At 34.2% G+C, this 25,164-nt stretch overlaps 3 protein-coding genes and 1 long non-coding RNA gene across 10 annotated transcripts; 2 read left to right on the forward strand and 2 right to left on the reverse strand.

The window, feature by feature from the left end:
- The first annotated feature begins 10,267 nt into the window (after positions 1-10,267).
- On the forward strand, positions 10,268-16,112 carry LOC145959409 (uncharacterized). 4 transcript variants are annotated; one of them, XR_014435022.1, is made up of 7 exons: positions 10,268-10,610; positions 11,051-11,875; positions 12,182-12,434; positions 14,581-14,829; positions 14,953-15,203; positions 15,294-15,672; positions 15,735-16,112. XR_014435022.1 is itself a non-coding variant. In XM_083078253.1 (6 exons), the coding sequence occupies exons 2-6, from the start codon at positions 11,158-11,160 to the stop codon at positions 15,497-15,499; spliced, it is 1,677 nt and encodes a 558-aa protein (XP_082934379.1). In that variant the 5' UTR covers positions 10,268-10,610; positions 11,051-11,157; the 3' UTR covers positions 15,500-16,112. The 4 variants fall into 4 exon arrangements, 3 of the variants coding, with proteins under 3 accessions (XP_082934379.1, XP_082934380.1, XP_082934381.1); XM_083078253.1 differs by having other exon boundaries at positions 15,294-16,112; XM_083078254.1 differs by having other exon boundaries at positions 11,113-11,875; positions 15,294-16,112.
- Positions 16,113-16,374: 262 nt separating this feature from the next.
- Crif (growth arrest and DNA damage-inducible proteins-interacting protein CRIF) lies at positions 16,375-17,721 on the reverse strand. 2 transcript variants are annotated; one of them, XM_083078256.1, is made up of 3 exons: positions 17,598-17,721; positions 16,855-17,369; positions 16,375-16,769 (listed from the first exon to the last, which is right to left on the reverse strand). In XM_083078256.1, the coding sequence occupies exons 2-3, from the start codon at positions 17,325-17,327 to the stop codon at positions 16,430-16,432; spliced, it is 813 nt and encodes a 270-aa protein (XP_082934382.1). In that variant the 5' UTR covers positions 17,328-17,369; positions 17,598-17,721; the 3' UTR covers positions 16,375-16,429. The 2 variants fall into 2 exon arrangements, with proteins under 2 accessions (XP_082934382.1, XP_082934383.1); XM_083078257.1 differs by having other exon boundaries at positions 17,495-17,609.
- A 1,656-nt stretch (positions 17,722-19,377) lies between these two features.
- Positions 19,378-22,359, forward strand: LOC145959412 (SNAPIN protein homolog). Its single transcript, XM_083078259.1, has 3 exons — positions 19,378-19,720; positions 19,796-20,039; positions 20,410-22,359. The coding sequence occupies exons 2-3, from the start codon at positions 19,888-19,890 to the stop codon at positions 20,450-20,452; spliced, it is 195 nt and encodes a 64-aa protein (XP_082934385.1). The 5' UTR covers positions 19,378-19,720; positions 19,796-19,887; the 3' UTR covers positions 20,453-22,359.
- LOC145959411 (uncharacterized) lies at positions 19,893-24,144 on the reverse strand. Of its 3 annotated transcripts, XR_014435024.1 has the most exons (5): positions 23,908-24,144; positions 23,050-23,103; positions 22,244-22,279; positions 21,653-21,938; positions 19,893-21,257 (listed from the first exon to the last, which is right to left on the reverse strand). It is a non-coding gene; the product is annotated as an uncharacterized LOC145959411 (long non-coding RNA). The 3 variants fall into 3 exon arrangements; XR_014435025.1 differs by lacking the exon at positions 19,893-21,257 and having other exon boundaries at positions 21,648-21,938; XR_014435023.1 differs by lacking the exons at positions 22,244-22,279; positions 23,050-23,103; positions 23,908-24,144 and having other exon boundaries at positions 21,653-21,828.
- Positions 24,145-25,164: the final 1,020 nt, after the last annotated feature.

Genomic DNA, 25,164 nt, shown 5'->3' on the forward strand with positions numbered 1-25,164 from the left:
TTCATCAAATTTTAAATGATCATAACTTGGTAAATAATGATGATAAAAATATGTTTAAAAAAACAAAATGAAGGCTGTAATGTCCACTTTAAGAATATTTAAGTGGCAATTATGCTCAGCCATTGTTTTCAAAATGGCGGATAAGGAAGTGAAAGGATGTAAAATTGATTATTAAAGGATCGAGTTTGGGACGGTGCACGGCGTAAATCAGGTAACGCAGCCCAATGAGACCAAATGCTCGTGAAAGTGTGGAGTGTTATCTTTAAAATGTTTTTTTACCGAGCTCGATACGATGATTTTTCGCTGAGTTATTCCGAATTTAATTAAAAACGCTCTTTTTTCTTCTTCAATTTGCAGCTCAGCGAATAATTATCGTATCGAGTTCGGTAAAAAAGCATTGTAAAGGTGATACTCCACACTTTCACATGCATTTCGTCCCATTGGGCTGCGATACCTGATTCACGCCATGCACTGGAGCAAAGCGGGAACCTTTATTTATCGGTTTTGTATGCTTTCATTTATCCGCTATTTTGAAAAAAAATGGTTGCACATAATTTCAATTTAATTTAGGTGTGTGTGTGTGTGTGCTCGTTTGTATACCACAAGGATAAGGACCCCGTGGTTCGTCAGCTCCACAGTATTTAAAGACTCCAAACCCTCCTTGTGGCGTGTGTGTGTGTGTGTGTGTGTGTGTGCTCGTTTGTATACCACAAGGATAAGGACCCCGTGGTTCGTCAGCTCCACAGTATTTAAAGACTCCAAACCCTCCTTGTGGCGTGTGTGTGTGTGTGTGTGTGTGTGTGTGTGCTCGTTTGTATACCACAAGGATAAGGACCCCGTGGTTCGTCAGCTCCACAGTATTTAAAGACTCCAAACCCTCCTTGTGGCGTGTGTGTGTGTGTGTGTGTGTGTGTGTGTGCTCGTTTGTATACCACAAGGATAAGGACCCCGTGGTTCGTCAGCTCCACAGTATTTAAAGACTCCAAACCCTCCTTGTGGCGTGTGTGTGTGTGTGTGTGTGTACGGGCGCACGCATGTGTGTATTAATAGTGGGTATGACCTCCTCGTGCGCGTATTACCTCATTCATACGATCAGGCATACTCTGTATTAGTCTTTTTATTTCATCCTGCGTAATTGCATCCCATGCATTTTGAAGAACTCTTTGAAGTTCTTGCAGTGACTGAGGTGCAGGTACGTGATTTCGTACTTTCTTGCCGAGATTGTCCCACAAATGCTCAATGGGATTTAAATCCGGACTACTTGCTGGCCAAACAAGTCGATTTATGCCAACTTCATCGAGGAAATCAAACACTCTTCTCGCAGTGTGTGGTCGAGCATTGTCTTGCATAAACAAGAAGTTCTCTCCGATAAAGGGTGCATACGGAACAACATACGGAAGGAGTATGTCTTCCACGTATACATCTGCGTTCATGTTCCTGTCAAAAAAGTGCAAATCTGTATGAGCGTCCGCTGAAATACCTGCCCAAACCATCACAGAGCCTCCATTGTAGCTGTACCTTTCACTTACAGTACAATCTGCAAATCGTTCTCCACGACGACGATAAACTCGTTCTCGTCCATCTGGAGAATAGAGACAAAAACGAGATTCATCGCTAAAGAGTACTTTGCCCCAGTCTGCGTAATTCCAGTCTCTATGCGCAACTGCAAAATTGAGTCGAGCTACGCGATGACTGTAAGAAAAGGTACAGCCGCTGGCCTGCGCGAAAACAGATTTTGTTCCGCTAATCTTCTCCGAACGGTGTCAACGGATACATTGCAATTGTGGACATCCCTTAAATTGTTTCGAATTTGAACAGCTGTTCGATGTCTGTCTCTTAATGAATTTAAAACAATAAATCGGTCATCGTTTTCATTGGTACGTCGAGGGCGCCCAGAACCAGGCCTCCTCTTGAAAGAATTGGTGTCTAAGTACCTGGCATAAGCACGTTGCACAGTTGACACTGACAGATCAAGTGCCTCAGCAACGTATCTTCGACTTCTGCCATCTTCAATTAAAGCAACAACTTGAGCAGCTTTTTCTGGAGTTATCGTTGCCATAATCGAGAAGTAATTTCGAGAAGAAGTAATTAATTATGGTTTCAATAGATGAAGTCGCAAGGAGCAACGCGTCTAGAGAGCTAGCAAATCAATCGCATAACTTGTACTATAGTCTTTCAATGTTTTTTCCGTTTGAGACGTGCTTATGCCAGGTACATTGACACCAATTCTTTCAAGAGGAGGCCTGGTTCTGGGCGCCCTCGACGTACCAATGAAAACGATGACCGATTTATTGTTTTAAATTCATTAAGAGACAGACATCGAACAGCTGTTCAAATTCGAAACAATTTAAGGGATGTCCACAATTGCAATGTATCCGTTGACACCGTTCGGAGAAGATTAGCGGAACAAAATCTGTTTTCGCGCAGGCCAGCGGCTGTACCTTTTCTTACAGTCATCGCGTAGCTCGACTCAATTTTGCAGTTGCGCATAGAGACTGGAATTACGCAGACTGGGGCAAAGTACTCTTTAGCGATGAATCTCGTTTTTGTCTCTATTCTCCAGATGGACGAGAACGAGTTTATCGTCGTCGTGGAGAACGATTTGCAGATTGTACTGTAAGTGAAAGGTACAGCTACAATGGAGGCTCTGTGATGGTTTGGGCAGGTATTTCAGCGGACGCTCATACAGATTTGCACTTTTTTGACAGGAACATGAACGCAGATGTATACGTGGAAGACATACTCCTTCCGTATGTTGTTCCGTATGCACCCTTTATCGGAGAGAACTTCTTGTTTATGCAAGACAATGCTCGACCACACACTGCGAGAAGAGTGTTTGATTTCCTCGATGAAGTTGGCATAAATCGACTTGTTTGGCCAGCAAGTAGTCCGGATTTAAATCCCATTGAGCATTTGTGGGACAATCTCGGCAAGAAAGTACGAAATCACGTACCTGCACCTCAGTCACTGCAAGAACTTCAAAGAGTTCTTCAAAATGCATGGGATGCAATTACGCAGGATGAAATAAAAAGACTAATACAGAGTATGCCTGATCGTATGAATGAGGTAATACGCGCACGAGGAGGTCATACCCACTATTAATACACACATGCGTGCGCCCGTACACACACACACACACACACACGCCACAAGGAGGGTTCGGAGTCTTTAAATACTGTGGAGCTGACGAACCACGGGGTCCTTATCCTTGTGGTATACAAACGAGCACACACACACACACACACACACACACGCCACAAGGAGGGTTTGGAGTCTTTAAATACTGTGGAGCTGACGAACCACGGGGTCCTTATCCTTGTGGTATACAAACGAGCACACACACACACACACCTAAATTAAATTGAAATTATGTGCAACCATTTTTTTTCAAAATAGCGGATAAATGAAAGCATACAAAACCGATAAATAAAGGTTCCCGCTTTGCTCCAGTGCATGGCGTGAATCAGGTATCGCAGCCCAATGGGACGAAATGCATGTGAAAGTGTGGAGTATCACCTTTACAATGCTTTTTTACCGAACTCGATACGATAATTATTCGCTGAGCTGCAAATTGAAGAAGAAAAAAGAGCGTTTTTAATTAAATTCGGAATAACTCAGCGAAAAATCATCGTATCGAGCTCGGTAAAAAAACATTTTAAAGATAACACTCCACACTTTCACGAGCATTTGGTCTCATTGGGCTGCGTTACCTGATTTACGCCGTGCACCGTCCCAAACTCGATCCTTTAATAATCAATTTTACATCCTTTCACTTCCTTATCCGCCATTTTGAAAACAATGGCTGAGCATAATTGCCACTTAAATATTCTTAAAGTGGACATTACAGCCTTCATTTTGTTTTTTTAAACATATTTTTATCATCATTATTTACCAAGTTATGATCATTTAAAATTTGATGAAATTTTCTCAAATTTTAGGTGTACCGCTTTTTTTGCGGGTGAGTGTATATATATATATACATTTTTTTTTTGATATATGAATTTGCAATGAGCAGCGACATATTTTTTCTTAAGAACAATTATATGTTTTTTTTACATTAACTGATTCCTCTTATTATTCTATGCATAAAATTATTAAAGTAAAATAATCGAAAAATGAACATTTTATCAGATATTTTATAATTTATATAAAATTATGTCAACTTAAAGAATCAAATATCTCGTTAACTGTTCAATTTTTGACTATACTATCTTTATAACTTTTTACACGGAATATTGCGAAGAATCGATTTATATAAAAAAATTAGGATGGTTCCATTAAAAAATATGAAAATAATCTTGAAATTTCTAAAACGCTTCCACTTACGAAAACAATATTACTAGCATATCATGGTCCTTTTAATCGTACAATTTTCGTAATTACAATTTTTTCATATCTGTAAAAATAGCGTAGATATTTCAAGTGAGCAAAGTTTTATATACATATATATATATATATATATATATATATATATATATATATATAGTTTTGTGTGTGTGTGTGTGTGTGTGTGTGTGTGTGTGTGTGTGTGTGTGTGTGTGTGTGCGCGTGCGTGCGTGCGTGTGTGCGTGCGTGCGTGCGTGCGTGCGTGCGTGCGTGCGTGCGTGCGTGCGCGCGCGCGCGTGTGTAGCGTATACGGGAGTTATGTGAGCAAGCGAGAAGGTAATAAGAGAGAGCGAAATGGCAATAAGAGCGAACGAGATAGCAATAGCACGAGCAACGAAGACTCGGAAATCGAGTCTTTCTTGCAGCCTGGCATACTATTTCTCTCTCGCTCGCTCCTATTACTATCTCGCTCGCTTCTGTTATTGTTTCACTCGCTCTTACGTACTCATATACTGTCATGCTCATCTCGTTATCAAATCTGCCGCTGGCAAGCGGCTGATGACAAATTGTGACAAATAAATAAGTTAATCATTTTAAGATATATTTATAAGGGTATAGAAGTAATTTTAATGGAATAATGAAAATTTTGCGATTAAAATAACATCAAATACGGTATCAATCGGATAAACGTAGTTAAATATATAATCAAAATTTTTATTATCAGACCAATTAAAAATTATCCGATTTACGTCGTGTTTGATATCATTTTAATCGCAAAAATCTCAATAATTCATTAAAATTACTTTCAAATGGATAAAATAAAAATTAGAAGTTTCAGTTTTTATTTTATAAGATGTTTACATTCGCGAGGAAGCCGAGTCCGCTTATCTTTACGACCTGTCAAGTGCGAGAGCGACAGCGAAACCGCGAGTCGAGAGCGAGCGAGATGACCTATCATCAAAGAATTCCGAAGTCTCTTACAATCGGCTTCTTCACTTCCTCTATCCATTCGCAATTTACGAGATTATAAAGTAAAAACTGAAACTTTTATTTTTTATTTTATCGATATGAAAGTAATTTTAATGAATTATTGAGATTTTTGCGATTAAAATGATATCAAACACGACGTAAATCGGATAATTTTTAATTAGTCTGATAATAAACATTTTGATTATATATATTTAAATACATTTATCCGATTGATACCGTGTTTGATGTTATTTTAATCGCAAAATTTTTATTATTCCATTAAAATTACTCGCATACCCTTATAAATATATCTTAAAATGATTAACTTATTTATTTGTCACAATTTGTCATCGGCCGCTTGCCAGCGGCAGGCTTGATAACGAGATGAACATGACAGTATATGAGTACGTAAGAGCGAGTGAAACAATAACAGAAGCGAGCGAGATAGTAATAGGAGCGAGCGAGATGGTAATAGGAGCGAGCAAGATAGAAATAGCACGAGCAACGAGGACTCGAGCTCGAGAATCGGATTTTTCTTGCGCGCTATTATTTTCCTCTCGCTCGCTCCTATTACTGTCTCGCTCGCTCCTATTACTATCTCGCTCGTTCTTGTTGCTGTTTCGCTCGCTCTCGATTCTTGGGTCCGCTTATCATTCCGGGCTATCTATCACGACTGCCAAGTGTGACAGAGAAAGCAAGACCATGAGTAGAGAGCGAGCGAGATGACCTATCATCAAAGAGTTCCGAAGTCTCTTACAATCGGTTTCTTCGCTTCCTCTATCCATTCGCAATTCACGAAAATGTAAACATCTTATAAAATAAAAATTGAAACTTTTATTTTTAATTTAATCGGTTTGAAAGTAATTTTAATGAATTAAAGAGATTTTTGCGATTAAAATGATATCAAACACGACGTAAATCGGGTAATTTTTAATTAGTCTGATAATAAAAATTTTATAATTATATTTAACTAAATTTATGCGATTTATATCGTGTTTATAATAATTATTATAAATAATGAAAAAATTCCCGATGTCGCAGATTCCGAAGTTTCTTACATGAGACTTCATTTATAATATTCACGAATATATGTCAAAAAATTAAATACATTTTTTATTCATTTGAAAGTAATTTTAATGGAATAATGAGAATTTTGAGATTAAAATAATATCAAACACGATATAAATCGCATAAATTTAGTTAAATATAATTATAAAATTTTTATTATCAGACTAATTAAAAATTACCCGATTTACGTCGTGTTTGATATCATTTTAATCGCAAAAATCTCTTTAATTCATTAAAATTACTTTCAAACCGATGAAATTAAAAATAAAAGTTTCAATTTTTATTTTATAAGATGTTTACATTTTCGTGAATTGCGAATGGAGAGGAAGCGAAGAAATCGATTGTAAGAGACTTCGGAACTCTTTGATGGTAGGTCATCTCGCTCGCTCTCTACTCATGGTCTTGCTTTCTCTGTCACACTTGACAATCGTGATAGACAGCTCGGAAAGATAAGCGGACCCAAGAATCGAGAGCGAGCGAAACAGTAACAAGAACGAGCGAGACAGTAATAGGAGCGAGCGAGACAGTAATAGATGCGAGCGAGAGGAAAATAATAGCGCGCAAGAAAAATCTGATTCTCGAGCTCGAGTCCTCGTTGCTCGTGCTATTTCTATCTCGTTCGCTCTTATTTCACTCGTCCTTCTCGCTTCCTCACGTAACTCTCGCATCGCTTTTATGCATATATACGTACATACATACGTACATACCACACATACCCCCACCCACATATATATACAGGGTGACCCATTTTAACTTAGGCAGCCAAATAACTCGAAAAATAAGCAAGATAGAGAAAAATGTTTTAGACAAAAGTTGTATGGTTTCGAGGGAGCCATAAGATGGTATCATTGGTTTGACCTTGAAGAGTCATTTGAAGGTCACGTGAAGGTCAATTCAATTTTTTTAAATGGAACATCCTATATATTTTTGTACATTCTTGTAGCTCATCTCGAGAGCTTTCCAAAACACTATAATTAAGTACATTTTCGTTAAGTACTTTTTGAGTTATGAGGCTTGAAATAATTTCTTAATTTTACATAAACCGTAAAATATCTTGTAAAATATTCATTTTTCGATTACCTTACCTTAATAGTTTTATGTACAAAATAATGAGAGGAATCAATTGGTGTAAAGAAAACACATAGTTGTTTCGAAGAAAAAATATGTAATTTGCAATTAACAATTCCATATTTTTTCTTAAAAACAACTATGTGTTTTCTTTACACCAATTGATTCCTCTCATTATTTTGTACATAAAAGTATTAAGGTAAGATAATCGAAAAATGAATATTTTACAAGATATTTTACGGTTTATGTAAAATTAAGAAATTATTTCAAGCATCATAACTCAAAAAGTACTTAACGGAAAGGTACTTAATTATAGTGTTTTGGAAAGCTCTCGAAATAAGCTATAAGAATGTACAAAAATATATAGGGTATTCCATTTAAAAAAATTGAAGTGACCTTCACGTGACCTTCAAATGACTCTTCAAGGTCAAATCAATGATACCATCTTATGGCCCCCTCGAAACCATACAACTTTTGTCTAAAACATTTTTCTCTATCTTGCTTATTTTTCGAGTTATTTGGCTGCCTAAGTTAAAATGGGTCACCCTGTATATATATATATACAGGGTGCGCCAAAAGTCTGGATACACCTAAATATCTCACAAACGGTGCATTTTAGAAAAAAATGTTTCAGGCAAAAGTTGTTTGGTTTCAAGGGGGCCATGAGACGGTACCATTGGTTTGACCTTGAAGAGTCATTTGAAGGTCACGTGAAGGTCACTTCAATTTTTTTAAATGGAACACCCTATATATTTTTGCACATTCTTGTAGCTTATTTCAAGAGCTTTCCAAAACACTATAATTAAGTACCTTTTCGTTAAGTACTTTTTGAGTTATGAGACTTGAAATAATTTCTTAATTTTACATAAACCGTAAAATATCTTGTAAAATATTTATTTTTCGATTATCTTACCTTAATACTTTTACGTACAAAATAATGAGAGGAATCAATTGGTGTAAAGAAAATACATAGTTGTTTTGAAGAAAAAATATGTAATTTGCAATTAACAATTCCATATTTTTTCTTAAAAACAACTATGTGTTTTCTTTACACCAATTGATTCCTCTCATTATTTTGTACATAAAAGTATTAAGATAAGATAATCGAAAAATGAATATTTTACAAGATATTTTACGGTTTATGTAAAATTAAGAAATTATTTCAAGCCTCATAACTTAAAAAGTACTTAACGAAAAGGTACTTAATTATAGTGTTTTGGAAAGCTCTCGAGATAAGCTACAAGAGTGTGCAAAAATATATAGGGTGTTCCGTTTAAAAAAATTGAAGTGACCTTCACGTGACCTTCAAATGACTCTTCAAGGTCAAACCAATGGTACCACCTTATGTCCCCCTTGAAACCATACAACTTTTGCCTGAAACATTTTTTTCTAAACTGCACCGTTTGTGAGATATTTAGGTGTATCCAGACTTTTGGCGCACCCTGTATATATATATATATATATATATATAAGAATAAAAATGTTAAATAATAAAGATGTATGTGTATATATATATATATATATATATATATATATATATATATATATATATAATATATACATACACATTTATATATATACACACACATAAATCTTTATTATTTAGAACTTTTATTCTTAAGAAATGTGTACGCGTTTTACATTAAAAATAATATCAAACTTTCTCTCTGTAAATATATAAATTATTTATTAATAGCCTAATAAAATATCTTATTTTCAAGTGTTGCAATCATATAATGAATAAATTTCTATATATATATATATATATATATATATATATATATATATATATGAGAGAGAGAGAGAGAGAGAGAGAGAGAGAGAGAGAGAGAGAGAGAGAGTCATACAAAACTCATTAAAAATTTATTTAATATACGTAAGCGTCTTGCTATACAGCACTGGTGCTACCGCCATTTTGTGCACATAACACGGAACAGAACCAGAAATTGTGCACCTTATATGTTACCCTCTGAGAACATTCGTGCACCTTGGCTTCGTAGTTTAGGTGCACATTTTTAAGGTCCACAGAGGGCGTATCGCTTTCAGGGATCACCTAAAAGCGGGCCATGACACCTCTCATTCTTCTCTCTGTTAAGGTGAAAGCACATAAAATTGCATAGGCGCATAACCATAAGCATAAAGAAATTGATTGGTCCACAAATATATGCATAAGAAAATGAACCAATCAATTTTCTTATGCTTATGGTTATGTGCTCCTGCAATTTTATGTGCTTTCACCTTTACGCTCTTACGCAACAACTCTGCTCTCTCTCTCTCTTTCTCTGTCTCTCTCATGCGTACGCATGAAACTGTGACAGTCCGCAATAAAGCCGCGATAAAGCGACCTACCTTGACCTTGTCGGCGTCACGGAAGACAGATTTTTTTTTTGAAAATGAATAATAACTCGCGCATCTCGATGTGGTGGATTTTTCCACAATCGAGGAGTGCTTCAAAGACTGTTCAACATGTTTTCAACGAAATAAACTTTTATTTATTTTTCAAATAATTCTGCACGTCCTGAGACTTTCAGGTTTTCATCTGGAAGAGATAAGACTGTTACATCACAAGATATGATCTTTACATCGCGCCCTTTGTTGGCGCAAAAATACCCAAATTTTGGATGCGAGGCGTTTTAATTCGCGCCGTCTTCCCGGATGGCACGCGAGCGAGCGCGCACGCGCGGAGCGCGGGCGCGCATGCGCAAGGCGCGCGGCGCGCATGCGCAAATCGCGCGGCGCGCATGCGCAAATCGCGCGGCGCGCATGCGCAAATCGCGCGGCGCGGCCGCGCATGCGCGGAGCACACGGCGCGAGACAGTCGACGTGCGAAACAAACGAGACGCGCGCGCCGCGCCGGGATCACGTAGATGCGCTCCGAATGAGAGCGGCTCGGGATCCGCGACGAGAAAAATCGACGATTCACTTCCGAAGTGCGCCCCGTGTCGGTTGTGTCCGATTACGTCGATCGACAGGGGGTAGTCCACGTGAATTCGCGATGGCGGGGCGCGTCTGAGGCCGCCTCGGGGAAGAGCCTTGAGATTGAAAAATTGTACTTCTGCCGTCTCACGATGATGATCGCTCCGACCGTTATTTTGGGCAAATAAAAAAACGGGTGTAAGTTCGCGCGTGTTTTGGATCCTGTCGAGAGGAAGAGGAAAAGGACGGCGAGGAGGTGCAAGGTAGGGGAATAATTTTGCAATCTTTAATTGACAGCTTATAATGATGAGTCTTGCATAACCAATCGGTGCGTTTTGCATTTTGTATAAAAAAATATACGTCTCATATTTATATAAAAATATAAAAAAACATATATGTGACGTATATTTTTTCGACTCAGCTGATATCGCACGCAAATCACAGCTGAGAGGAATATTTTTTAAATTAAAAAACAGCTTCACGTGCACGTCGACTAATATCCTATCTTTATCTCATTCCGAAAAAAATAATTTTTATCAAAATTAAAAAAAAATAAATGAAATTTTAAATTAAATTTTTTTTTCACTAAATTCTTTATTTGAAAATTTCAATTCCAAAATTTCCCAAAATATAATTTTTTATCGCACGTCCTTTTTTGATTCGCCCATTCACTAAATTCTCTATTTAAAAATTTCAATTCCAGAATTTCCTAAAATATAATTTTTTACTGCACGTCCTTTTTTGATTCGCCCACTCTTTGCAAAGTGATTCGCCACCTCGCCATTTCTACGGTTTAAAGACCGACACAGGATGATCGGGCCTTCGTCGGGGACGACCGGTGAAGTCACCGAGAGTCGCGCGTCCTCCAAACGGAAGGTCTTCGACGATCTAGACATCGACAGTCCCAAACGAAAGATTTTCGACGAGCTGGACATCGACAGTTTCTGCGAGGAGATCCGCCAGACGAACCGCAAGCGTTACCTCCAGGAACTCGAGACTCCGGAGGAATTAGTAGCTACGTCGAACGAAATCATCACCGACGCGGCGACCCTCTTCTCGCCGATGTCCGCTCAGGAAATCGTCGAGGAGTCGCAGGTGGCGCATCTTGAGGTGTTACTGGTGGACGGCACCAACTGCACCTGGACAACCATGTCGGAACTGGAGCAACAGCAAAACCTGGACGTTCTCGTGACTTCGTCCTCTTCGTTGTCCTTGTCGTCGTCGTCCTCATCGTCGACCACCTCCGAGCGTCATCCGCCTGAAACCTACGCCGTCGAGGAGACTAATTATCAGCCGGCGATGTCGATGAATTATTGGCAACCTGGCGTCGCACCCGCGGCATCGCCCGCCAACTCGAACTTTCAGCAAACTAAAGGAACGATGAATAATAATCAGCAACAGCAACAGTTCGAAGACCAGGAAAACGGGAATCTGTCGTGGCTGCTGGATTTCAAACTCGACTCGTTCATCGAAGCCGCGGACGACAGATCCACCGTGGGACCCACCTTGATGAAGGACAATCATTGTGGTGAGAAAAATGCAAAGGACAAAGTAATACATTAGTGCTTTCTTGAATATTAAAGTTAAATAGGTGAATATTATTTATACTTTAGCGCAAAATTAAAATGTCAATTTTAAATAATTTAAAAATGAAATTTTTTACATGAAAACAAGTCACTTAAACTAGATAATTCTTTATTTGCAGTTGCCTCTTTTCCGAATAATAGCAAATAAAGTTGAAAAATTGTGTGTTTTATTTTATTTTAATTAAATTAAATTATGTTGAAAATGTCTAATGGACTTTATAATCTTGAAATTGATTCCGCATTTTCAGGCAACAAGAGCAAATCGAACGGACGGTCGCACAGCTCCAATTATGCCAATGACGTCAGAAGAGGACACGAGAACTCATCGATGTATCGACAAGACTTGAATCAGACGATTTATCCCGCCAACGGATTCGACAACCGGAATTTTTCGCGATCCAACGGACCGAAAAAACCTCCCTTCACCTACACGGAATTGATAGAGCATGCTTTGCAAGAAAGAGGCGAGCTCACGGTCTCTGCGATCTACCAATGGATCTCGTAAGTGTCATCAGTAAAAGTTTATTCGGTAAAAATTTATTATCAAGCGGAAAATTTATTATCGATCTTTTATTCGTCTTTCTTGTGAAGATTTGCCGAAATTATTATCTATGGCCGGCGCAGTGGAATATTATATAGTGTTCATGTATTTCCTTCCTTAATCACGGTTTTTCAAAAAATTAGGTATTTAATTCAATATCAAAAATAATTTCAAATATATTTTTCTTTTTCTTCTTTTCAGTTTGATTTCTATATTTTTTACATAATTTTCTTTTTAAGATGGTAATTATTGAGTGGAATAAAATAATCCGCAATAAATTAATGCATTAATTAAAAAATCGATAAGATTGAGAGGAAAATATTTACAAGCAAAATATGCCTTCCTTATTTATGTTGCGACCGCGCAGGAAGCTTCCTACGAATTTACACGAGCATGGCCCACTGTGGTCGGGGGTGGGTTGACGAGGGGGTGAGCTGCTCCTGGATGGTACCCATTGGTACCACTGCCCCCGTTGCTTGGCACCACCTGGCACCAACTCCTCACCCTTCAGCTATCCTTTGCTGCAGCCCTCAACACGAATGCGCACAATTTACTGCTCCTGTGCCTTCACCTGTTCGATCGCCTCGAGCTCCTTGGGAAAAGCCTATATAGATCATCCGTATAACGTACTATCATTCGAGTTATAAAAAATATATAAGAACTTTGCACCAAAAGAGACAGACTTGTATTAACTATATTAAAGTCATATCTTATAAATCCTTTTTTTCGTTTGCGTTATCCGAAATTTCCATCATGATTAAAAGAGATTAAAACAGATATTTTAAATCGAGAATGTAAGGATGTTTCTTTCGAAGATGCTTGCAATATTTTTTTTCCATAAGTTTGAAGTTTATGTGCGATATGTGAAAGGTATGAAACAGATTTGTAAGATCGGTGACACCATTTGTCGCGATCATTGTGATCAGCGGAGCGAGTAAACACGTCGTTTAGCATTTTGAATGCACCCTCGATTCGAGCGCTTTTCGGTCTCTCTTCGTCTTCCACCAAAACCCGTGGAATTAATCGCGTAGGGGGTAACGCACCGTGACATCGCTGCGAGCAGGTGAAGGAAATTAGTTTCGTGGGGACGCAAATTGCTATCGTGCGTTTTTACGCGCGATATCTCTAATCGCGTTTCCCTTTGATCCTACATTAGGGGTATACCAAGACTAGTCTGTTGTCTTGTCTTGTCTCGTAATTTGGAAGAAATCAAGACGAGATTTTTAATTATTAGTCATCAAGACGATATCAAATCTAAGATTGTTATTAGTTCTTGTAGATTATTGATTAAAAAAAAAATTAAAATATATATATTTGTAAATTAGATGAAAAAAAATCATGCATGATATTACGTACGAATTTAAAAAAAAGTTATTTAATAAATAAGAATATTTATATTAATAAATTTAGAAACAATTAAAACAAAATAAACAATAAAGATAACTAATAATAAATAACAATTGTTAAACAAAATAAACAAGAGAAAATTTACATGCAATTCGTAATTTAAGAGAAGAAGATTACGACAAGATTTTTAATTAATCAAGACAATATCAAGATTAAAATTGTCAAGATTATTAGTCTTGTAAAGATTATTGATTTTTTAAAAAAAGCTAAAATGTATATATTTGTAAATTAAATGAAAAAAATCATGTATTATATTATGTATGAATTAAAAAAATTTTATTTAATAAATAAGAGTATTTATATTAATAAATTTAGAAACAATTAATACAAAATAATAAAACTAATTAATAATAGATAACAATTGTTAAACAAAATAAACAAGACAAAATTTATATTTAAATACAAGACGAAATTTTTGCTACAGATTTACTCAAGACTAAGACAAGATTTAAATTTTTCAAAATTGTTAATACCAATACAATATTTTTATGAATATTGTCTTATGAGTTCTGAAATCCTAATTTATATATAAAAGAGAACTTTTATTATCGTATAATTATTAAACATGGATATTTATTAAATTCAAAATTGTTCAGATAAGAAAAAAATATGCAGAGATTGTATTATAATATCCGGTGATATTTTTATAAAATTTTTATAAATTTTAATATATATAAAGTATACATTTATTATTTTCAGAGAGCATTTCCCTTATTACAAGAGCAATGATGATCGTTGGAAGAACTCCGTCCGGCACAATCTCTCGATAAATCCGCATTTTCGCAAAGGCTCGAAGGCACCTCATGGAGCCGGTCATCTCTGGGCAATCGCGAATCGTAGCGATTGTAGACCTCGTCCGCTCGCTGTTAATGGATCAGCAATCACTACACCGACGCTACAAGTTGCACAGAACGAGTGCGACGAATCCAGGAGTAACAAAATCATCAGGTGAACAGTCTAATTCTAAATTCCTTATCGTATCTTGTAAAAATAATATATTTAAAATATATATTTTGTAAAAATAATATATTTAAATTATAATATATTTATACATTCGCTTTGACATTACAGCGAGATCATGGACGAGGTGGAGGCTGCGACGGCGAGCATCGCGCAGCCGAATCCTGAGGAGGATACTGACAATATACTGAACCCTGTAACGCTCGAGGACTCTGCCGAGCAAATACTCAACGGCATAAAACGCGAGGTGGAAGTGCAATACCTGGTTCCCATGATGGTGGCCAACAACGATCACGAGGCGAATCAGCAGAATCAACAAATCGTTCAACAAACGGAGTTTCAATGTCCCTTCAAAGAGAGCGGTGAGAGAATCATAACGTTATGCATCTCAGGGAATTATTGAGAAAGATTAATACACATTTATGAAACGAAATTAACGAAGTGACTTGCAGATTTCCTGAACCCGGTGTCCAAGGAAGTCGTCGCCGAGGAATGCGGACTCGTGAGCGAGGGATACCTGGTGACGGATCTGAATCCGAACGCCTTTGGCTTGAACGTGATCGACCCCGAGATCATAGGCTCGGAGAACCTCTTCGGCGAGGAGCTTAGCTTCCAGTTTTACGAATTGACATCACCGTCGCAGCTGCAATCCGCCTGACACACGGAGAGCAACAAGATACACTTTATCGTGATCGACGAACTCCAGATACAAAATACGCGGGCACTCGATGATGATGACCGACCGGTCTGCAGTATTGCTGAAACCGAGGGGAACATTTCGGAGAGCGAAAACTCGCAGAGAAGATCGCCTGTTAACAGCGACCAGGATGAGTGCGCAACGACAAGCTGATCTTATTCGAATTGCGCAAAATTTTTACGATAACGATTTTCAGGAATGTTCGATCATTTTATTCACAATGCGACTGTTAGAATAGCTAGAAACCAGCTTAACTGAACCAGTTAATTGATAAGCTTAAAGAGTGAAATAACGAGTCAACTACAGTGCAAGTATGAGAAAGTCAAATCTTTGAAATCTGATGCCACAAATGTAGTTTGATGATTTACAATGATTGTGATGTTTATAACGATCGCCGAAGGACCATAGCACAAAATCCGACATGAATGAAGCAATTATCGTCCAACGTGTGCCTGGTTAAGTATCTTAAGATAAGCGTCACTCATCAACTATGCATTAATTTCTTCTAGTCTTTTGCGAAACAGTGTGTAATGTTTTTGTATTAGTAAAGAAAGTATGATATATATATTTACTATTACATGTGTATATTGTCCTTGACATTTGTATTATTCTCGCAAGTAAATGTGAAATATCTGTTGAAAAGTTTCTACTAAAAAGATAAGCTTTCGTAAAAATGTAAAACAGAGATAGTATTTCGGGATATGTTTTGATCATAATCAATCTCGGGATGTCTCGTTATGTGAAAACGCTGAAATAAAATATAAAGAAAAGAGTTACAGGGTTTATATTAGTCTGGTATAAACATTCAAATTAACTAAGAATTAAAACTGATCGAGAGGAGTTAAGAATTATCAATCTATTAGCTACAATTAAAGTTTTACATTTTATTTTTCATGAATGAAAATATTCTGCAGATTTTGTTGAATCGGTTACTTCTTCCTGACCCTCACTTTCGGCTTCTTTATAGATCATACCTAACTTCTCCATTTTCGCCTGTTTCTTAGCTTCCTTCTTCTTCTTCTTCTCTTCCTTTTCTTTCTTCTGTAACATCTCTTTAAATCTTTCATCATGAGGTGAAATTTTGAAGCCAAAGTGTCTCCTGACTTCCTCCACCAAACGTTCCTTGCGCTTTCTCGCAGCCTGTAGTTCATCTTCTTTCTTAGCGATTTTAGCTTTCAACTGTTCTGTCCATTCTTCCATCTTCATCATTTTTGCATGTATCTCATCATCCCTGCAAGTTCATAGTATATAATTAAACATTATAAATTATCAGTAAAATTGCATCGATAAGTAATACAATTGATAAAAACACATACCTTGCTTTAATCCTTTCAGCTCGTTTTCGTTTTTTTTCCTCCAGCTGCTTCCACCTTTCTTGAAGAGATAATGGGAAAGCAACTCTCTCGTACTCTTTAGCATCATCGATTTCATCCTGTGTGGGCCAAGCAAATCCTGCCGGTTCATCATTGGCCTTTAATCCATATCTACCCAACATACGTTTCTTGTACTTCACTTTATGGTGATGCCATGCCATAGGTGTGTCGTAAGGACGCAGGCCCATGAGGATGTTCCTGTCTTGTGGATTCAATCGGGACTTGTTCCGTTTCCTGGCAAGCTCCTCTTGGAAGTTCGGATCGTCCATTGAAGAGTACACCGGTTTCTCGTCGGCAGTGGTTATGTCGACGACCTTATTCTTAGGCTCCATCGACTCTGTAGCGAAGAATCTCCCGAGGATGCCTTGGACTCGCAGGTTCGGACGAACGACGACGTAGATTCGCCTCAGACTCATCGTGACATCGATTCGCCACCAGATAAAATCTATGTGTGATCACTATAAGGCACACATTAGTATCAGTTAATTGCGTAAAGATATTGTGAGATTGTGACAGATATAATAACAGATGAAACAAACATGCATTGAAAGAATGTTATGTATGAAGAATAAAAAATACATACAAGAGGTGTTTCTGAAGAAATCGCATTTACGTTAAATAGAAAATAATTTATTTGTGTTCACAGTATTTTTTTCTTAAAATTATAAATGAAACTCGGCACTTACCCAATTGTTAGGTTAGGTTAGGTTAGGTTACATGGTGAGCAAAGAGAAGACTGTGAGAGATGTCATGGCCCGCTTTTAAGGTGCCTTTTCATGCAGCGAATTTTTCGCTGCGAATGATATATAGCGAGTAGCAAATAATTCTCCGTGAAGTAGCGAATTATTCGTCGCGAATAAGCGAATAGTAAGAAGTGAGCTGAATTTTTATTTTTCTAAAATGGAAGAAAATTCAATCACTACCTGGACGCGTTGGTATAATCAACAAATAATTTTTATCAAGAAAATAATATACGGAAAAGGAGAGTTGCTGTACTCTTAAATGTGAAAAAAAGAAAATATTCTCATAAAAAATATTGGATAGCACCCATTTTTCAAGCAAGAAAAGAGCATGGTGCTACCCAAGCTGGTTTTAGAAGACTTGAGATTTCATAATTACATACGTATATCTGCAACTCAATTAGAAGACTTAATCCTAAAAAAAGAAATTAAGAAAGGCATTTATAAAATAGATAAACATACAAAGTACTTATAAATTCAATTCCTTATAAAAATTCTATAAATATAATTATATACAATAAATATAATTTCTTTTTATAAATTCAATGACTTACTTGTGTTGAATCCATTTTCAAAATGTTGCATCAGCGAATATTCGTAAAAAGCTGAAAAAATCCAGCGAATAGCGTTTATTCGCTAGCGAACTGCGAATGATCACGTGATCTCTATTCGCGGCGATTTATTCGCTACATGAATTGGCACCTTTAGGTGATCCCTGGAAGCGATACTCCCTCTGTGGACATTAAAAACGTGGACATGAACTACAAAACCAATGTCCACGAATGTTCTCAGAGGATAACATATATGTCCTTCTGATAATATAAATAAAAATATAAATAATTTAATTAATAATAATTTATTATATAAAAATATTAGTATGATCTCTTTTTTCACGCTATTATTTATTTATGTGTCTTCTTTTTCTTTTTCTCAACATCATTTATTTATTTATTTATTTATTTATTTAGTTTCACTCTAAGGCCGATATTACATTTGTCGTACGACAAATTTTTTAAACACATTGATTGGCTGCGGGATAATAATTTTTTGAATCTTTAGAAACTTTCTACCCCGCAGCCAATCAATGTGCTTAAAAAATTTGTCGTACGACAATGTAATATTAGCCTAAGTCAGTCTTTTAAAATGCCAAACTAAATATTATAAAATTTTATATTCGGAAAAGCGCGGTAAAACAATCGAATAAATTCAAATCATTAGCATAACAAAAGGTTCCGTGATACATCAATCGTTTAATAATTAATTTAAAATAAAATATACCTCTATAATTTAAAATTCCGCGTGTATATGTAGTACGTAAAATATTTCGGCAGAAAATTATCAATAATATCATGTTTGGCCTTGGCGACGTATAACAAAGGCGCGCTATACATGTCACGGCTTTGTTATCATTCGACTCTCGAGTAATAAAGTAGTGATGAGAAACGCTTCGTATATTATAATTTTTGTACTAAACATGATTACAATTAGTATCGAAACATAATTTGCTATAAATATTAATAATTAAAAATTAATTAACTTTTGATAAACGACATGAAACTGTATTGCAACGATAAATATTTATCAAATCGTAATCATTCATTACTGCGAATAAAAATTGAAACAGGGGATATCAAGAGACACGGTAGTGTCTTTGCTAAGTCCCAGCGTAAGCAAAAATGCACTCCGTGTATTATTACGCGAGTCGGATTGAGAGTATAACTCGATATTTTTATTTCTCATATAACCGCTCAACGGATCGAGTTCTTAGTAGAATTAATCGATAGCTTGGGTTTAAATTAAATAATAAAAGTGTTTTTATTTTTGCGCTACGTGCTCTGTAAACGGAGATATCATGATGCAAAGTCTGAAATGTGAAAATTTCGATTAAGAAACGTCGTCATGGTCGTCATCAACTCCTCTTAACGTAACAAAGAAAATACAGAAATACGTTTCCAACGTCTGCCACAAGAATGCGCTAGCAGTGATTCACGCGACGCAGCATTAGTAGCGCTCTGTGGCGTTAACGGTGCTTATAAATATGTTGTAAAAGGTTAAGTGTGTCACTTCAGGTAATTATATAAAATAATAATATACATATAACATTTATATATTTAGATTAGATTGTATCTATATTATTATTTCAGATTATATATATATATATATATATATATATATATATATATATATATATATATATCAAGAGACACGGTAGTGTCTACTTCACTACAGCTATAACATGGACGTGGGCACAGCGAGTGACAATACATCTATCGACGACAAGATAGATGACTTTTGCGAAAATCTGACGCAGGATGCATTAACGGAAGGTCTTATGAGTCTCTTGAAACCTACGGTGGATCAACTGGACGAGAGAATTCGCGCCACAAGGTGACGTTAAGTTTTCTGTTCAGCGCGCATGCAATAATAGTAACATTTATTTTTCGCGTTTCTTCTTGCAAATTTACGTATATTTATTATTCTTATATTTCTTTCACAGTACGTACTATTTATTGCAAAATATATGTTTATTCATCGAATTGTAACGATAAAAAATTGCGATTTACTTACACAAGCAACATATATATCTTATTGTTACCTATTTTACAAGAATTCTTGAGCATTTTGAAAATCATTTTCAATTTTCATATATAATTATTGGAATGTTATAAAAAATTGTGCTTCTATCATGTACTACAAGTTGCGTACAAAAGTTGCGAAGAGTATTATTTTTTATGCATAACTATTCTCTTTGTTATAGGATATGTCAAATAGAGCTGAAGCAGCGGATTGTTATTACTTAACATTGATTACTTTGCAAGTTTTATAAAAGAAATTTCTTACAATTTTCACTGTAAATTATGGAAACTCCAGTAGTTTATTTATCAGATGAAGAACTCAAGACAGTTTATGATCCTTCTGAGGATTCGTATCTTTTAATAGATGCTTTGGAAGAAGATTTAGACATTCTGCATGCGATGAAACCTGTGATTTGTTTAGAAATAGGTAGTGGTTCTGGTATAGTCATCACAGCTCTAGCAATGGCATTGAAAAAATATAATGCTCATTTTATTGCAATTGATATAATCATTATAACATAGAATATTGAAATTCAAAATTTCAAAATTAAAAATAATTTATGGTTTGCGAAAGAAAATTAAAAATGAAAAGTAGTTTATGCAAAAGCATAGAAAGAAAAAATAAATACTCTATGCTATGATGATATTACATACACACGCACACGCATGTACACATATACAAACATATTTTTATATCATCATAACGTAGAATATTTAAATTTTCAAAATTAAAAATAGCTTATGCTTTGCAAAAGGAAATGAAAAATAAAAAGTAGTTTATGCAAAGCATAGAAAGAAAAAACAAAAAGACACATTTATAAAAAATATTCTATGTATGATGATACACACGCGCGCGCGCGCGCGCACACGCGCACGCATACACACACACACGCACACGCATACAAATTTAAATATTAATAAAAATTAAAAATTTTATTTCTATAACGGGCTGAGGTTCTTGGATTGGAACTTCGGCCTCGGGCTCGTCCTCTCGATCGTCCCGCTCTAGCCCATCGTGCACGCGGTTGTTCTACAATAAAAGAAATATTTTAATGTTATTTTATTTGAATATAATATTTAAAGAAGAACTGCACGGATTAACTATATTGAAAGTTAATAAATCTAATTTTAATATATGTACATTCAGATTCATGAATTTAACATTACGCAAAATACTTTTAGCCTTTTAAAATATAAAAATAATTATTTGTGAATTAAAAATTTCTTTTGTAAAATATAATTTATACGACACAAAAATTCATGAAAATAAAAATTTTAATTCTATAGAAGGCTAAAAATACTTTGGGCAATGTTAAATTCATAAATCTGAAAATGTAATAGATTTATTAACTTTTAACATAGCTGATTCATTTAGCTGATTCCTTTATAATTAACGTGCCAATTATATAATTCAAAATTATTTACCTCTTACTTGCTCCGCTGTCGTTATCGGTGACGACGGCGGCGGTGGCAGCGGTGACGACGCTGACGGCGATGGCAGCGGTGACGACGTTGACGGCGGCAGTGGCGGTGGTAGTGATGCCATCGTTGGTGGCGGCGATTCTTTTTGTGTTTCCATTAATTTTTGTGTTTCCATTAATTTTTGTATTTTTTTTTAAGTATTATATTTTCTTTTAAAGCCGCTTCAGCCTCAACGCGTAAAAAGGACGACAATTCAATTTCTGGCTCCATTTCTTCCATATTGTAGGTTCTGAAAGAATGGAAACATATAAAATATATATTATAAAATATGTTTAGAAATGATAGTAGAAATGATAGATAATAAATGATTAATCTTCACTTTAATCTTTTATTGTAATGCATATATGTATTGTGTGTGCAACACAAATATGAATTACAATAAAAAATAAGTAATTACAATAAGTGAATTACAATAAAAATAGTAAAATAAATTTTTATTCCCTTGTTATCTATCATTTCTTACGCATATGTATTAATAATATAATATAATATAATATAATATAATAATATAATAATATAATGTGTTACACTTACTTTTTAGGATTTTCTTCATTTTCCTTTTCGTTAGATCTGAAAATAGAAATGTATAAAATATATTGTACAATATAAAATATTTTTGTATTACAATAAAAGATTAAAATAAAAATTAATTCTTTGTCATCTATTTTTATTATATATTTCTATATTTTTATTATATATATGTATTACAAAATGTATTACAATAAAGTGTTAAAATAAAAGTTAACCAAGTATTGTGTGTGCAATACATATGCATTATAATAAAAGATTAAGATAATAAAATATTAAAATAGATTATAAAACATTTTTATAAGAAATAATAGATTGTTATCTATCATTTCTATAAAAAATTTTATAATATTTTATTATTTTATATATTTTATTATTTTAATCCTTATTGTAATGCATATGAGTTGCACACACAATACTTGGTTAACCTTTATTTTAATCTTTTATTGTAATACATATGTATGTGTTATACGCAGAAGTACATATAGTTACGTATCGCAACAACTAATGGTTAGTTTTAATTTTAATGGTCTATTTTAATTTTTTATTATAATGCATTTGTATTGCGCATGCAACATATAGTAATATATATGTATTATAACAATCATTAGTTATTGCGATGAGTAATTATATGTATTTGTATGTATAATACATATATGAATTATAATAAGACATTTAAATAAAAGTTAAACAGTATCATGCGTGAAACATATATAATAGAAGATTATAATAAAAGATTGAAATAAAATATATAAAATAATAAATTATATTATAAAATATCTTTATAGATATTATTAATAATTATTGCTTACCTTTTGTGAGTTTCATTATCATTAATTGTTGCTGGTTCTTTTTCGTTTCTGGAACTGTAAATGTATAATATAAGTTATAAAATATTTGTATAAAAATGATAGAAAACGTATTGATTTATCTTTATTTTATTCTTTTATTGTAATACATATGTATTGCATGCACAACATATACATATTACAATAACGAATTAAAATAAAGATAAACTATTTCATTTCTATAAAGATCTTTTATAATATTTTATTATTTTATATATTTTTAATCTTTTATTGTGCATATTTGTTGCGTGCACAATATTTAGTTAACTTTTATTGTAATGCATTTATATTGCTATATGTTGCGTGCACAATACAAATGTATTATAATAAAGGATTAAAATAATCATTAATTATTGCGATGAATAACTATATGTATTTCTGCGTATAACATATATTTTATGTATTATAATAAAGGGTTAAAATAAAGATTAGCCAAGTATTGTGCATGCAATACATATGCATTATAATAAAAGATTAATAAAATAATAAAATAATAAATTATAAAATATCTTTATAGAAATGATAGATAAGTGATTAATTTTTGTTTTTATCTTTTATTGGAAGTGAAAATATATAATATAAATTATAAAATATTTTTATAAAAATGATAGATAACGTTTTGGTTTATCTTTATTTTAATATTTTCTTATAATATGTATCACGCGTGCAACATATAATGTGTGTATTACGATAAAAGATTAAAATAAAGGTTAACCAATATTATCTATTATTTGTATATTAATAAAATTTATTATATATGTATATATATATATATATATATATATATATATATATATATAATGTATTTATATTCATGCTTACCTTTTGCGATTAGCCATTGTAAAAAGTAGATGACTCTCGATAAAGTACTTATAAAGGAGGTTAGCCAAAAGAGAAAGGGGATTACCCGATTAGACACAGTACGATTAGACACAGCCAATCATATCGACCGATGCCTAGGGTAGCACGATCAAGCACGATTAGCCAATGAAAGCCAGTTGTGTCCAATTGTACTGTGTCTAATCGGAGGTGTCTCAAAGAGAAAGCACAATGGTTGCCTTTTATTCCATAAACATAAAACTAATTAGAAATGAATCTCTATAAGGCCATCTGTTCAATCGGCAATCACTTGCGTAAACACAATTGCACGTATAAAATTAAATGTTATTAGATTTGGTGATCGCGCCCCCATCACTTTGTTTTTAAGCGCCAAATCTGACAATACTGATGCATTGTCTGCTCACGTTATCATAGAGGGCGTGATAATTATATTATTGTAATCTCTATATTGTTGGTAATATGTTTATATATTATTGCCAATGTTCAGAAAGTGAATATATTAGCGCTAAAGAGTAATAAGAACGTGATATTTTTCTCTTGGATAACATTTCTAATATTTTAATTAGGTAATTATTTTACATTACATCCATACTATTTATTATAAATAAATCAATACATATAAATAAATCATTAATGCATATGATCTTATACATAACAATATAAAATAACTTGTGATATATGCAGTGTTACAAAATACTTTGATCTATTTGAAACTAGAAAGAATTATATATAAGATATATTTATGATATGTATTGTTTATTTATTATTTAGTTTTATTAAACGTATGTATAGATATAGGGTTCAAAATTATTAATCTACTTTATATATTGCAGGAAGTTTGGTTATAAACAAATATCACACTGGTGTCACAATTACACACTGGTTATATATAATATTTCTGGATAATTTATCAGGTAATTACCTCTCACATTACTTTTTATACATACAAGTAGTATTGATTTATTAGAAATAAATATAAAAGATAACTTATATATATGTTTTACATAATGCTTTACGTAATAATTTTATCCGTTAAAAAGTTGCAAAAACTGTATATATTGTTCGTTTAGTTTTAATAAACGTATGTAGATAAAATTTAAAATTATTAATCTAATTAAAATATTACAGGAAGTTTGATTACAAACAAGTGTCGTTTATACACTTTATTGTGGACTCAGTTAGGTAATTACTTTATTTTATTTTTTACACATTGTATCCATAGTATTTATTTGTTATAAA

The sequence above is a fragment of the Camponotus vicinus genome, unplaced genomic scaffold, assembly GCF_025532165.1.
Source record: "Camponotus vicinus isolate PSW18456_S1 unplaced genomic scaffold, iyCamVici1.0 SCAF_1, whole genome shotgun sequence".
Lineage (NCBI taxonomy): Eukaryota > Metazoa > Arthropoda > Insecta > Hymenoptera > Formicidae > Camponotus > Camponotus vicinus.